The sequence below is a fragment of the Heteronotia binoei genome, chromosome 8 (genome assembly GCF_032191835.1).
Source record: "Heteronotia binoei isolate CCM8104 ecotype False Entrance Well chromosome 8, APGP_CSIRO_Hbin_v1, whole genome shotgun sequence".
NCBI lineage: Eukaryota > Metazoa > Chordata > Lepidosauria > Squamata > Gekkonidae > Heteronotia > Heteronotia binoei.
The window spans coordinates 6,991,834-7,006,227 of record NC_083230.1 but is presented as its reverse complement, the minus strand read 5'-3'; the positions used below and the strand labels follow the sequence as shown (position 1 = coordinate 7,006,227).

At 43.3% G+C, this 14,394-nt stretch overlaps 1 protein-coding gene across 2 annotated transcripts in view; it reads left to right on the top strand.

The window, feature by feature from the left end:
• The window catches only part of ORC5 (origin recognition complex subunit 5), a 139,450-nt gene that overhangs the window by 112,288 nt on the left and 12,768 nt on the right, over positions 1-14,394 (top strand). For both annotated transcript variants that reach the window (XM_060244706.1, XM_060244705.1), the window contains one exon: positions 12,158-12,270. In XM_060244706.1, coding sequence (XP_060100689.1) covers positions 12,158-12,270 — 113 coding nt within the window. The remainder of the gene's footprint in view (positions 1-12,157; positions 12,271-14,394) is intronic.

The window sequence follows — 14,394 nt, the reverse complement described above, 5'->3', positions numbered from 1 at the left end:
AGTTAACAACAGACTCAGTGATCAATCAAGAGTTTTTTATTGAGATACTGAAACCGCAGGGCAAGAGGCTGCTTGCAAAAACTGACAATGGCAGGAACGCATCCCTTCATATACCTCGGGTTAACCGTTACATTTCAAAGCAAAGTTGCCAAGCTTCTCATCCCTCCCCCCCGCACCCCATAGTCCCATTTCCACGGTCCCTTCGCAGGTGCAGACATAATCCCTGGGAAGCCAGACAATGACCTTGGCTCTTTCAGAGGCTAGGCAGAATGATACTTGTGTTTGGTACTGAAGAGAGATAGTGATAGCATGCAGAGGGAGTGCAAGCAAAAGCGAGGCCTAAGGTTACTACAGTGCATTTAATGAAACAACCAACAATGACAAGAGACTCTCTTGACACCAAGACTGAGAAGCCACTCTCTCAAGGGACCACCTGCCTAATCTCAGAAGGTGGGGGCACCTGATGCAGGCCTCTGGAGATGACTGTAATGGCCTGGCAGGTTTCATAAGGGATTAGGCGGTCTTTCAGGAATGTTGGTCCCAAACTGTATAGAGCTTTGAAGGTCAAGACCACCACATTGAATTATGCCCAGAAACAAATTGGAAGTACAGGTTGTCCAAGACTATAGTGATAAGGACCCTACAACCCATTCCAGGCAACATCCTGGGTGCAGCGTTACTTCTAAATGAGATTGTTGCAATATGTTCTACATGGGGCTTCCCTTGAAAAGTGTTCAGAGTTGAAGTTTCGGAACACTTTTAAAAGGAAATCCATGTAGAACATTGCAGCAATCTAATTTAGATGTAATGAAGGCATGCAGCACAGTGGCCAGATCTTTTCTGTTCAGGAAAGTCCACAGTTGGCTAACCATTTGAAGCTGGTAGCTGCTTACAACCTGCTTTCTTAAGCATTGGTTGATTTCAGCACAGTTCCTTTTGTGGTTTTCTGCCATCTGCTTATACAGCAGAATGTCTGGGTCCAAGAACACCCCCAGATTATAGACCTGTTCCTTTAAGGAGAGTACAACCCCATCCAGAATGGGTGATACCTTAAATCCTGATTCAGACCTTCTTCCTACCAGTAGCACTTCCATTTTGTTAGGATTAGCCTTCTTTCTGTTAACTTGCATCCACTTCAAAGCTGCCTCCAGTCACCAGATCAGGGTTGCAGCCTCCCTGGCATCCACCGAAAATGTGAGATAGAGCTGAGTGTCATCTGCATATTGGTGACAACCCAGCCTAAATCTCCGGATGACCTCTCCTAGCAATTTCATGTAGATGTTAAAGAGCATGTGGGACAAGATGGAACTTTGTGGAATCCAATAGACCAGGGGTGGCCAACGGTAGCTCTCCAGATGTTTTTTTGCCTACAACTCCCATCAGCCCCAGCCAGCATGGCCAATGGCTGGGGTTGATGGGAGTTGTAGGCAAAAAACATCTGGAGAGCTACCGTTGGCCACCCTGCCAAAGGCCAAGTGGCTGAGCTGCACTCCCTCAGCACCACACTCTGAAACCTCCCCTCCTGACAGGACCGGAACCACCTCTGAACAGTACTTCCCAACCCCAGTCCATATAGGCAGTCCAGAAGGATACCATGATCAGTGTTCTTGAAAGCCATTGAGAGGTCCAGGACAATGAATACAGTCATATCCCCACTGTCTGTTTCCTCTGGAGTCCTTTTGCTAGCAAAGGCGCTTTTCTTCAGAGGAAGGAGCCTTCCAGTGATACAACTTGCTCCTAAATGGAGCCTTCAGCCTGTGCTTCTGGCTTTGCTATATGTCTTTAATGCCCATCTTTAGAAGACTTACAGCCTTTTCTGGTAAATCCTGAGACCTTGTTCAGTTGCTTACCCAGGATGAAAGAAATCTTTTTTCATAGGTTCTCTGTACGAATTATTTTGGGCCTTTATTATTGGAAAATTGGAAAATGAGATCCGGTGGCTAGTCCTTATCTTGTCTTCAAATGGTAACTGGTGACTTTGTATCTGATGCAGCATGTTATTCTTGAAACATTAATCAGACATTTATATCTAACCTGCCACCATTTTAGATTTATCGCTAGAAGTTTTTGAGAGCAATTTTGCTATACTGGCCTTCAGTTCCATTTTACCGCATTTTGGAAGAATTGGTTGCCATTTGTTTTAATGCAGTGGCTGGCACATTTGTAATGCTGTGGCAAGGTCGTTTTTGCATTCTGCATCCTCCATAATATTTAGGTGAGTCCAAGTTATTGGAGCTTCTGTTGTGTTCACTGGGAGATTTTATGAGCCTTGTCCTTTATGCTGTGGAATATTGACCTCTTTCATTGGTAGTCTCTGAGTGTAAGAGGGCAGCTGCAAGCATATCCTGCAGAAATGATTAGCCAATAATGGTGCACTGGGGTGTAAAAGAGCAGTTGTAATAACAGATTACTCCATTCTGCTTCATCGTTGACTGAATAAAGGGCCTGAATGAATGAAGAGCAATTCTCATCCTTAACACAGAGGGGTTCATAATATCTGAAAATAATTTTTTAATCCTACAAAACTGGGGAGGGGTAGTAGAAAATAGCTGTACTGAAGGTCATTGCTGAATGACAGAGTGCTTTCCCATTTATTTTTCTTTTCTGAACTGCTTGAGAGACAGAGTGTTTAGTTTTGCACTGAAGACAGCAGACAGTAAACCTGAGTCATTTATAGTGCAATTCTAAACAGAGTTGGACGGATTGCACTCTTAGATTCATAGCTATAAATGAGCCTATAAGTAAAATTGTTTCAAAATGCTACCATCTGTATATAGTGTTGTGTTTAGCAAATACCATTAGGAGCGTGCATCAAGGAATTTGGTATTTTTCAGGTTCAGGTATATTGAAAAATATTGCTATTTTCCAAAATTCCTGAATAGTATTGAGATCCAGGAAATATTCAGGATTATGGAATTCTTGAGCTCTTTTATATGGGGACCATTATAATCAATGGTTTCATTAAGCTATAACCAAAAATCAGTCTATGGCTCTGGGGGTGCTGTTTTTGGAGGCAGAGATGCCATATTTGCAGTGTAGCTGCTGGTGCCTCTCCTCACCCCTCCCATTTCAAAAATATTAGACCAAGAGGTCCAATTCTCTGGGCCCCAGAAAAAGGTGCCTCCATCCTCCATTGTTTCCAATAGGGAGAGACATTTAAAAGATGCAGTTCTTTTAAATGCCTTCTCCAAGTCATGGCCCACTCTGTGCCACAGTGAGGGAACTCCAAAGGCATTTGAGGGGACTGTAGTCCCTTTAAGTGCCTTTCACTCTGAAGGCATTTAAATGGACTGAGAACCCTTTAAATGCCCTGTAACTGCGGCTATCTAGTGGCCCTCCCCCCCCAAAAAAAAATCCCAGTTTTTTTTTTGGGGGGGGTGGCCATTTTCAGATAGCGAAATCACCTTGGTGGTCATCTGAGAAAATACCCAATAAAAATCAATAAGATATTTATTGGGTATTTTTTTGACTTGGTTTATACTGAGCCCACACTTCTAAATACCAGATTGTTATAATGCATTCCACTTCGGACAGCCAGTTTGGTGTAGTGTTTAAGTGTGTGGACTCTTATCTGGGAGAACCGGATTTGATTCCCCAGTCCTCCACATACACCTTCTGATGTGACCTTGGGTCAACCACAAGTTGTCTCAAGGCTGTTCTGCTCAAGAGCAGTTCTGGGAGAGCTCTCTCAGCCCCACCTACCCCACAGGGTGTTTGTTGTGGGGAGGGGAAAGGAAAGGAGATTTGTTAAGCCACTCTGAAACTCCTTTGGGTAGCGAAGGGTTGGGATATAAATCCAACCTCTTCTTCTTCTGACCAGTGTGAATCATACAATTTTCTTACATACAACCATTTTGTAAGGGGAAGCTCAGTGTTCCCATGTGTTTAAGTAGTCTCACCAGCTCTGTATTCTTAGATTTGCTGTTCCCAGTTGTAATTCCAACTGCATTCCAACTCAGAGCAAGTTGGCTGTGATTAAGTCCTAGTGAAATTAATGGAACTTAAATCAGCCATGACCAATATGTCCCATTCATTTCAGTAGACCTTAACCACAATTAACTTTTATTGAACTGGAATCTGCATATACAGTTGAAGTTGATTGCAATCTTAGCATATAATGACATTTTCACAAGACTGTGTTGTGTCCAAAGCAGGGACATTAAGATAATCATAAGTGTGAAAATAAATCTGTAACATAAAAATAATTAAATACAACAAAATATTCCAGGGTGACTTGTGATGTTACTATATATTGCCTACTAAACGTGGGTACGACCTGAACCACAAACCGCGATTTGTGCATGAATCAGGCCAAGCTGTGATTCGTTCTGAACCGGTCCAGACCTTGGTGCTTCGTTTGGTTCATTTCACAGTTCGTTTTCCCAGACAACCCAGTGCTGATTAAATCAATTCCAAGCAGTGCTGGGGGTATATTTCTGGGAGCCCTAGAAATACCCCTGGCAGCTTGATTGGCAGCTCTGGGAGCCAGTCACAGAGCTCCCATTCTGCAGCATGAAGAGTTGTGAGAGCTGAAGCTGAGCTTTCCTGGGGGCACCTGCTTTGGGGGGCTATAACTCGAACATTTCAAATCCAATCTTTGCCAAACTTGGAGGGTGGATGGAGGAGAGCCTGCTGAAGTCTCCTGGTGAGTTTACAACTTCTGGACCAAACAAACCAACTAAACACAAACTAGGTTAGAAATCAAACAAATTGTGAAACTAAACAAACTACCATTTCCCTGGGTTCGTGCCCATCCCTATTGCCTGCCATAATCCACAGATGTGGATATTATGTATAGTGCACAGTAGTTAAATGGGTCCTGTAACAGTACACTCCACACTGATACTAATTGTTTACTGTAAATGACCATGAATGTCTGCTTTTTATACTGTCTTTCTTCTGCCAGAGTCCATAATAAGAGTTTTCGTGACAATTTCAGCACCCCATTAGGGTGGATGTTAGCTCCACTGTGTAATGGCATACCAAGGGTGGGGCAGGAGTGCTGTTTACCCCAGGTCAACTTGAAGTCAGCATCATGTTGTGTCCAGCCAAAGGTCTTTCATTTTTTAAAATGCATTGCTGACTGCAGTCGCTAGAACACAGGGAGTATGGGCATCGCAAAAAGCACTCTAGAATCAGATACTTTCCTTTCTCCAAGACTGAAGCAAATTTGCTAAACCAGTCCTGCAAGCTGATAGCTGCTACAGTATTTGCTAGCCTGCCGATAATTTTTTCCGAACCTTCAGCCACTTGTTGAATCTGCTGGCCAACATAGTCACCACTGTCCATATTTATACTTTCTGGCAAAGGAGAAGAAGCAAAATATGATGTCATCCATTAATCTTCTTCATTCCTGCTAACAAAATCCTTACGAGACAAGTCCACAAGTTATTTTTCAAATTTCATCTCCCATTCCACAAGTTTTTGTAACTTAAGACGTTCAAAAAGAATCCATCAACTTACCCAGGATTTGATGGGCTTTTCAATCTTTTGCCATATTTCATCCTTACATTCACACATTTTGGAACTGCCTCTTTTATGCCTTTTCAAAATGCTGCCCTTGAGATGGCATGCCAATCCCAATCTTCAAAGGTTGCCTGTTCCCATTTTGGATCTGATCCTAGAACAACTGTATCAACTTTAACAGCCTTGTTCCCCCTCCTTCTCCACTGGACATTTGGTGAGCCTTCTCAAAGAGCAGCCTTTGTCTTCAGGGATATATATATATATATATATATATATATATATATATATATATATATATATATATATATATGCAGTTCCTTGGAGTCCAGCAGCTTACTTTGCTTTAATTCCTACCCATACTGAAGTTCTTGAATATGTCAAATGATCCTTATGGCTGCCAGCCAGGAGTTGCTTTGTAGAAAAAATAGGTGGTGGAGCTCATCCAGGGATGGTTATGTAGCTGCACATACTATTCAATGGACAAGGAGGTGGAACTCTCAGAAGGGGGAGGTGGAACTCTCCGGTTCAGCTCCCACTGAATCAGGCCTGCTGCCAGCTCTACACAGCCAACGTGATCAATCTCTTTCTTAATCAACTTTTAACATATTCTGCTGTAGAACTTAAAGCCATTCTGCAGGTAGAGAGCCACTACTTGTTTTCACAACCTGATTCTGAATTTACTCCTTGAAAAAAAAACAGAGAAAAACAGAGAGAGGTAGATATTTTTTGGTAGAAGTTGATGAAATAACTGGAGGTGCTAAAGAAGCTGTCACCCTACAGTTCCTAGCTTCCCATTTCCTACATTTTAACTTCCCTTCCTCTCCCTTTGCTTTTCCCTCTTAACCTTTCCTTTTTGCCCTTTATGCTGTATATCAAACGGGGTTGGGGTTACAGACTTCTGGGTTTTTTTTCTTTTTAAAAAAATCAATTACAATTAGAATTCAAGCACTTTACAGTTGTTTTACATCAATTGTGCATAACAATATACCTTATGTAAACATTAACATATAATTACAAGCTGCTATACATTTCTTAGCTTTGTTTTTGATCTTAATTTGATTCCAGTTAACCAATTTCAAACCCACAAGTAACTTCCATGAGTATTTTAGCCAAACAGCAATCCTAATTTCTAGGGTGGGTGCTCTATTAACTTTTCTCAGGGCTCACAATCTCCTAAATAAGAGTGCTTTGGTTTCTGGGGCGAGTGCTCTACCACCTCATTCCAGGGTGCACAACTTTTGATTCCATTTTCACCATATAATCTAAAGAAGTTAAAAGCGCTTTTACCCATTACTGCCAGAGTAACAACTTGCCTCTTTTAAAACTGGGGACTTTTTAGTGCAATTACAACTTTTAGCCCAGAAACCACAATCCCCTTTCCCAAAGAAAACTTTGTTAATTCTTTGTTACACCAGTTTGGTGTAGTGGTTAAGTGTGTAGACTCTTATCTGGAAGAACCAGGTTTGATTCCCCACTCCTCCACTTGTACCTGCTGGAATGGCCTTGGGTCAGCCATAGCTTTCATAGGAGTTGTCCTTGAAAGGGCAGCTGCTGTAAAAAGCTCTCTCAGCCCCACAAACCTCACTGGGTGTCTGTTGTGGGGGGGCACGGTAAAGGAGATAGTGACCGCTCTGAGATTCAGAGTATAGGGCGGGATATAAATCCAATATCTTCTTCTTCTTACCCATATAAAGTTAAGACTGATCCACCCACCACCTTGATTCACTGCAGGTTTGGTCCGTATGAGGGAGATGCAACGCCACCCAGTGCCTAGTGATTTGCAGCCTGAAGGACAAGACTCAAGGACAGCAATGGTCCAATTTAGTTGTGCACAAGGACTCTTACCAACTTGCCAGTGCTCCAGATGCACCAGGGCGAGTCATTATGTCCCATCTGGGTGTGCCCTTTCTGTTAGACCTAACTAAAGGTTCCCCATATCCATAGCTCAATTAGACACGAGGTAACCAAATCCTGGATTAAATATGTGCTTTATTCATGAATACAGGAGGAAATACCTGATGGTTCTTTCCTAAAGTAATCATTCAAATAGCAGCTAGTTTTATATCTTTTAACATACAGAGGAGGAATCCATTACAGGTAAAACATTAATCAGATGTGGTCATGTTTTCCTAGCTGTCCAAATATGGCCTTTCTGATAATCTCTGCCCACAATAACGGGTGTCTCTTGGATTCTTTATTTAGGGGAGACAAAATTTGCCTGTCCTTCCTAACAAAACATGTTAATATTTCCATTTCCATTTAAGTTCTCTCCTATTCAAGAATGCACCATAGTTCTTATCTAGGTACAGATCGTCGATGTGTTTTAATTAGTTTACTGCCTTTCATGTCTGATTATTTTTAAATTCCATTGATTCACACAGCTGTGCTAATTAATATGTGCAAATGGTGATCGGCTAGCCATGACCAGTAATAGTCTTTAATATGTTAACAATTCCCCGAGTACACTTAGAAGCTAGCTATGAAATTTTTCATTTATTCCAATAAGAATAATTTTCCATTGATTCCATTCTAATAAGAAATTAGTTTTTATTGATTAAAGTTTCAACTGAAATTTTCGATTGATTCTAATAAGAAATGAATAAAGAAATCCCTTTATTGCTTTCTTATGGATAATCAATTTCTCTTCAGAACACACTCTGTCTCTCTCCTTGTGTGTGTGTGTGTGACCCAGCTCAGCCAGGCCTTGCAAAGCAGTAGTTAGCATGTTGCAGCAAGATAAAACAACCCATCCCTTTATTTTCACTTCTTGGTCTCAAGACCTTCTCATCCCTATCCTGCTTGGTGACAGAATGTATTTAAGAGTAGTACAGTAGCAAATTTTTGTTAACATTATGAACAAAAGGTGCAGGGTTTTTTGCACAGTGTACATTGCACTTGTTTTCTTGGGCTTCATGATTCTGTGCTTGACATTAGCTGGCATTGTCACAACAGCACTGGGTTTGCTGGACCCTGTAAATTGAACTGGTCCTGCTGGGCTTAGAAAAATGCCCGCCACCACCTTCAGTTTCTATTGCAGAGATTCTCTGGTTTGGCCTTAGTGTCAAGTCTGCAGATTCAATGATGAGTCGGTGTGGTTACAAAGACTCTATTTTATTGATACTGATACTTGTGGCCTAAGCCAGGTCTTGAAAAGACTAAAGTACATACAGTAGATACATTGCATATAAGGTATACTTCAAAAGGATTCCTAAGGGGGGGGATTGTGCAGAGGACATTCACACATAGATGTAACAAATACATTCTCATGTTGATTAGAGGCCCGTTTGGCCTTGATACTTTCAGGCTCCTTCCTCTCCCCCAGGCCTGGGCTGAGAAGGCACAGATAAGACTTTCACACATTACCATTTCAAAGCAGGACCAGATCTCAAAAGGAAGGGGGGAAGGAAGAGGGAATGAGCTAGCAGCATTTGGTTATACTTTGGTTCTACCCAGCATGCTCTGTGCTTGAGCCAGAGTTATAGATAGACTTGACACTTAGTCCTTTGGAAACAATGGAGGGTGGGGGCACCTTTTTGGGGGGCCAGTCTGATGAAGCTTTCAATCACTATTATGCTTTGACTGGTGATAGTAAAAATTAATACAAAGGCAGACTCCTAGCTCTCAAAAATGTCTTGCAGATATTTGAGATGGTCAGCTCTTGGGTTAAAAATGAAGAACCAAAGCCCTCTCAATTGCCTGCTCAGAACATGAGTGGTGTGATGGAGTTCTTCTTGGTCACGTCACAGCTGATTTGTGGTGACCCTGTAGGGTTTCCAAAGCAGAGACATTCAGGGGTGGCTTGCCACTGCCTGCCTCCATGTCGGCCCTGCTTAGCTTGCGATCTGACGAGACCAGGCTGTCCTGATCTATCCAGGTCAGGGCTAGACAGAGAGCATTGTGACTGGCCCAAGGTCACCTAGCAAACTTTCATGGCACGAGTGGAGATTCTGGACATTATTATTGTTTGTTTTATTCCATTATTCTACTGAAATCATTTTGTTGTACGGAGCAGGAGCCCTGACCTGGATAGCCTCGGACTAGTCTGATCTCATTAGATCTCAGAGGCTAAGCAGAACTGATGTGGAGGCAGGCAATAGCAAATAATCTCTGAGCATTTCTTGCCTTGAAAACCCGACGGGATCACCGTAAATCAGCTGTGACTTGACAGCAAAAAACCCAGGAAGGGAGTGTTAAAAATGATCTTCCCTGGGTGCTAAATGCAGTCATCCAAAAGAACTGTATACAATACTGTACATAAAATCCAAAAGATTATTTATTTTATTTATTTATTTATTTATTTTAAGATTTATATCCCGCCCTTCCCACTAGGTGGCTCAGGGCGGCTTACAACATATAAAACTAACATAAAATATAAAATTAAACATTAAAATTGACATTTCATAATTTATAGTTAAAAATCTAAACATTTGTAATATACATGAACATTAAATCATACAGCGGTCCTAAAGCTACACTCATCAGTTTCAAGTTCAGTGTTCCATGTTCAGTATTCGGTGTTCAATGCTCAGTGCCGATTAGTTGTGGGCCAGCCGGAAGAGGGATGTCTTACAGGCCCTGCGGAATTGGGTAAGGTCCCGCAGGGCCCTTACCTCTTCCGGCAGCTGGTTCCACCAAGATGGAGCCATTACGGAGAAGGCCCTATCCCTTGTAACTTTCAAACGGGCTTCCTTTGGCCCGGGAACAACCAGGAGGTTTTGGGTTCCTGATCTTAGTGCTCGCTGGGGAATGTGTGGGAAGAGACGGTCCCTCAAGTAGGCAGGTCCAAGGCCATATAGGGCTTTAAAGGTAATTACCAGCACCTTGTACCGAACTCAGTAACATTGGCAGCCAGTGCAGAGCCCGAAGTCCCGGCTGAATGTGCTCCCACCTTGGGAGCCCTAATAACAACCGGGCGGCGGCATTCTGCACCAGCTGCAATTTCCGGGTTCGGCACAGGGGCAGCCCCATGTAGAGGGCATTGCAGTAGTCCAACCTCGAGGTGACCGTAGCATGGATCACCGTTGCTAGATCGTCGCACTCCAGGAAGGGAGCCAACTGCCTTGCCCGCCTAAGATAGAAAAATGCGGACTTGGCAGTGGCTGCTATCTGGGCCTCCATTGTTAAGGAAGGCTCCAGAAGTACCCCCAGGCTCCTGACTCTATGCGTCGCAATCAGCGGCGCACCGTCAAAAACCGGAAGGGGTATTTCCCTTCCCAGACCCCGACGACCCAAGCAAAGGACCTCTGTCTTCGCCGGATTTAGCCTCAGCCCGCTGAGACAAATTAATGTACACTACAATTCTGCTGTGTTCAAAAAGAGTGTACAATACAGATATTATACAGATTGTCTTCAAAGGATGGAAGGAAGGGGTGTGGTATTTCCAAGTCACACTTTTAGTAACAACTCCTTAAATGTTCAGTATGTTCAATTTTAGTCCGTGACTTTTTTTTTCTTCACCTTACAGATCTTCCTTCTCTCTCTGATGTGAATGCTAGCTTATTCCAAACACATTTCCCAAATGCTTTCTCAAATAATAGATCTGATTAAATTTTATTTCAGGCAGATATTCTGTTATAATTTCAACTGGAACATAGTCCTCTGATCCACTTCAGAGGACTATGTTCTAGTTGAAATTATAGCAGAGTGTTCTTTGAAGAAGACTATTTGTATAGTATCTGTATGGTACCATCTTTTTGATCATACAGAATTGTTGTGTACATTAATTTGTCTGTAATAATACAATATTTTGGATTTTATATACAGTATTGGTACATAGTTCTTTTGGATTGCTGTTACTGTGTAGCCCATCTTTGTGTTGCTGTCTGGGTACCAAATAGATAGGTACATCACTGCCAGTGTGCCTAAAATAAAAGGAGTGCTAAAACTATCTGTTCACAAAGCAAAGACTCAAATAGATCTATTCATCACTATATTGACACTTAAGAAAAATGAAGCTACCCAAATCTTTTGGTCCAGTGTGAAAACACACACCTCTTTTACCTAATGAAACCAAAATGATTACAGAGGGACACTATTATCAGGGGCAAAAAAAAGTTTATTAACTGACATAAAGTTCACATTCTTTGTATATTCTGATAACCTAATCTCAAAACAGTGTAGAATATCTTTTATTTGGCTGGCTGAAGGCCAACACTGTTAGCAAATCAAGTCCATAACATGACATAATGCCACGCTACCATGGACTACTTAGCATCACTGCTTCGGTATGGCTTTGCCTCTAGTCCACCAAACCAGGCTTCGTGCACCAGTATCTCATGGGGCAGGAAAGTTAGGGTGCAGGCCTGGCCTTTGCCCTTGTTGAGTCAATGTGTCATGTACACGTCCTGCCCTGTTACAAACTAGCCTGGGACACAAGATGGCCTTGCAATAGTTCAATTTCATTATTACGGTCAGCGTCCAGACAGACAAGGTGACCATTGATGCTTTCAAAGGACTTGGCCCCTATAATATTAACTCTTGATGGTTTTCTTCTTCAGTTTGTATTTTGATGTGTGTGATTATGCATCTTTGTATTTTCCACACTTAAGACTCACATAAAGTCTTTGGTTTGTATGTTTCTGCTTGTGCATCAATGGATCCAAGCCAAATGTGTTGAAGAAGCTAGCCAATGGGGAAAGTATTGTTGTTTGCACTGACAAACCCAGTTCATTTTTCTCCCCTTCCCCTTTAGATCACATCACTTGTGACGCTACAGCTGTTAACCTTGGTAGGCCATGATGACCTACTTACTGGACCAAGATACAAATGCAACGTGTCTCTAGATTTCATCAGAGGCATTTCAAGGTAAATCCTCATTAAAATTTCCTAGTATTGCAAGCACAGTATTGTAAGTAAGAAGAAGATATTGGTTTTATATCCCGCCCTCCACTCCGAAGAGTCTCAGAGCGGCCTACAATCTCCTTTACCTTCCTCCCCCACAACAAACACCCTGTGAGGTGGGTGGGGCTGGAGAGGGCTCTCCCAGCAGCTGCCCTTTCAAGGACAACCTCTGCCAGAGCTATGGCTGACCCAAGGCCATTCCAGCAGGTGCAAGTGGAGGAGTGGGGAATCAAACCCGGTTCTCCCAGATAAGAGTCCGCATACTTAACCACTACACCAAACCTTTCTACCAGGTTTCCATCCGGTTAGAGGAGTGACTCTTAGGGTGGTCAAGAATGAAGACAAGGTGACTGCAAGCTAAATAACTGGAAGATAAACTGGTTTTATAATAGATTCAGGTGGGCAGCCGTGTTGGTCTGAAGCAATAGAACAAAGTTGGAGTCCAGTAGCACCTTTAAGACCAACAAAGTTTTATTCAGAATGTAAGCTTGCATGTGCATGGACACTTCATCAGACAATGAAATGGGGTACAGTGAGCAGAGCTACATACAGCTGGTTGTCATGCCCTGCCTCCTTGGATGGTCCCGCCCCTCTTGTGGCCATCGCCTGTTCCTGCAGGTTATCCACCCTGGGGTGCTGGCTGGGGTTTCAGGGCTAGGTGGGAAGGCCATGTTAACTTCACTCTGCTGCCTCCTATGCTAGCTGGTCCTTGACTGGCTCCCCTGTCTCTCTGGGTTGCTCCATTCCAGTCTCCAGCTCCACCTTCTCCTCCTCATCGACCCTGGTCTTGGCCTCCCCTTTATACCCCTCCCCATTCCCTAGCCCTCCCCCATTCGTGGTTCCCCTGGGCCCTTCCCCCTTTTTCAATGGAGACACCCAGCCCCAGGTCGGGGCTTCTACTGCTGCTAGCCCCACTCCCGAAGAACTGGGCTTTCCTAGCTACATCACGGCAGGCCCACAGTGGCTCTGAAGGACCCTACACCACTTCCCCAGTGAGTGGCGGGGGTGGGGCCTTACCTTGCCTGTGTGCGAGGCCAGGCTCTATGTTCTCGTGGGGCAGCTCCTGTCCCACCATCTTGTAGCCCTGCATCTGTTTCCTGGGTGGGGGGAGGAGAGCCGCTGCAAAAAAAAAAAGGAGTCAGCACGGGCCACTGACCCACCCACCTGCTGCTTTGCCACCCCAGTAGGTGCCTGGGTGGTGCAGCTGCCCACATCAGGCTGGGCTGGCATGTTCAGGGGGCAGGGGGTGGTAGTTCAAGTCCCAACCACAAGCGGATGGGACACTGATAAGCAGTGGTTAGGCATGCAAAATAGTACAAAGTTAGAATCCAGTGGTAAAATGGTACAACTAACAAATTGAAAGAACAAACATTCTGGTTTAGATACCATTTGTTGAAAGAACTGGTTGTTCTTTCAATTTGTTAATTGTACCATTTTGCCACGGGATTCTAACTTTGTACTATTTCGCATGCTTAACCACTGCCTGCCAGCTATATGTAACTCTGCTCACTGTACCCCATTTCATCATCTGATGAAGTGTGCATGCACACAAAAGCTTATAGTTGGAATAAAACTTTCTTGGTCTTAAAGGTGCTACTGAACTCCAACTTAGTTTTATTATATTTTAGTACCATTGTCAACATACACCAGCCATGTATTATGGTTTCCTAAGTGCTTGTTCTTGCAGTCCCAGCAGGATGCACAACATGGAAGTTTGTTGGGAGTTCAGTGGGCTGCTGTGACAGCACCTTCCAGTTCCCTCCCTCAGAAGCCAGACTTTTTCCCACCATTTTTCTTTCCCTTTCTGACTGAGCAGCCCTAGTGGTCTGTTTCTTCTTTCCTGAAGAACTCTGGCTGTGCCACTCTGTCTCAATATGATATTTTACTGCTGGCTGAGCCAGGAGCCTGAGGCAAGGGCCAGGATCACTCTTTAACTTAATCCACTGAAAATAGCACTTGAGACATTTTGAAATTCAAAATTAACAAGATATGTTATTCAACATAGAGGAGCAAGGTCAAGTGAAATCAGAGGCTGGAATTTCTGAGGTAAAACCAGTACATGCACAGACCTTAGTTCATATGTTTCAG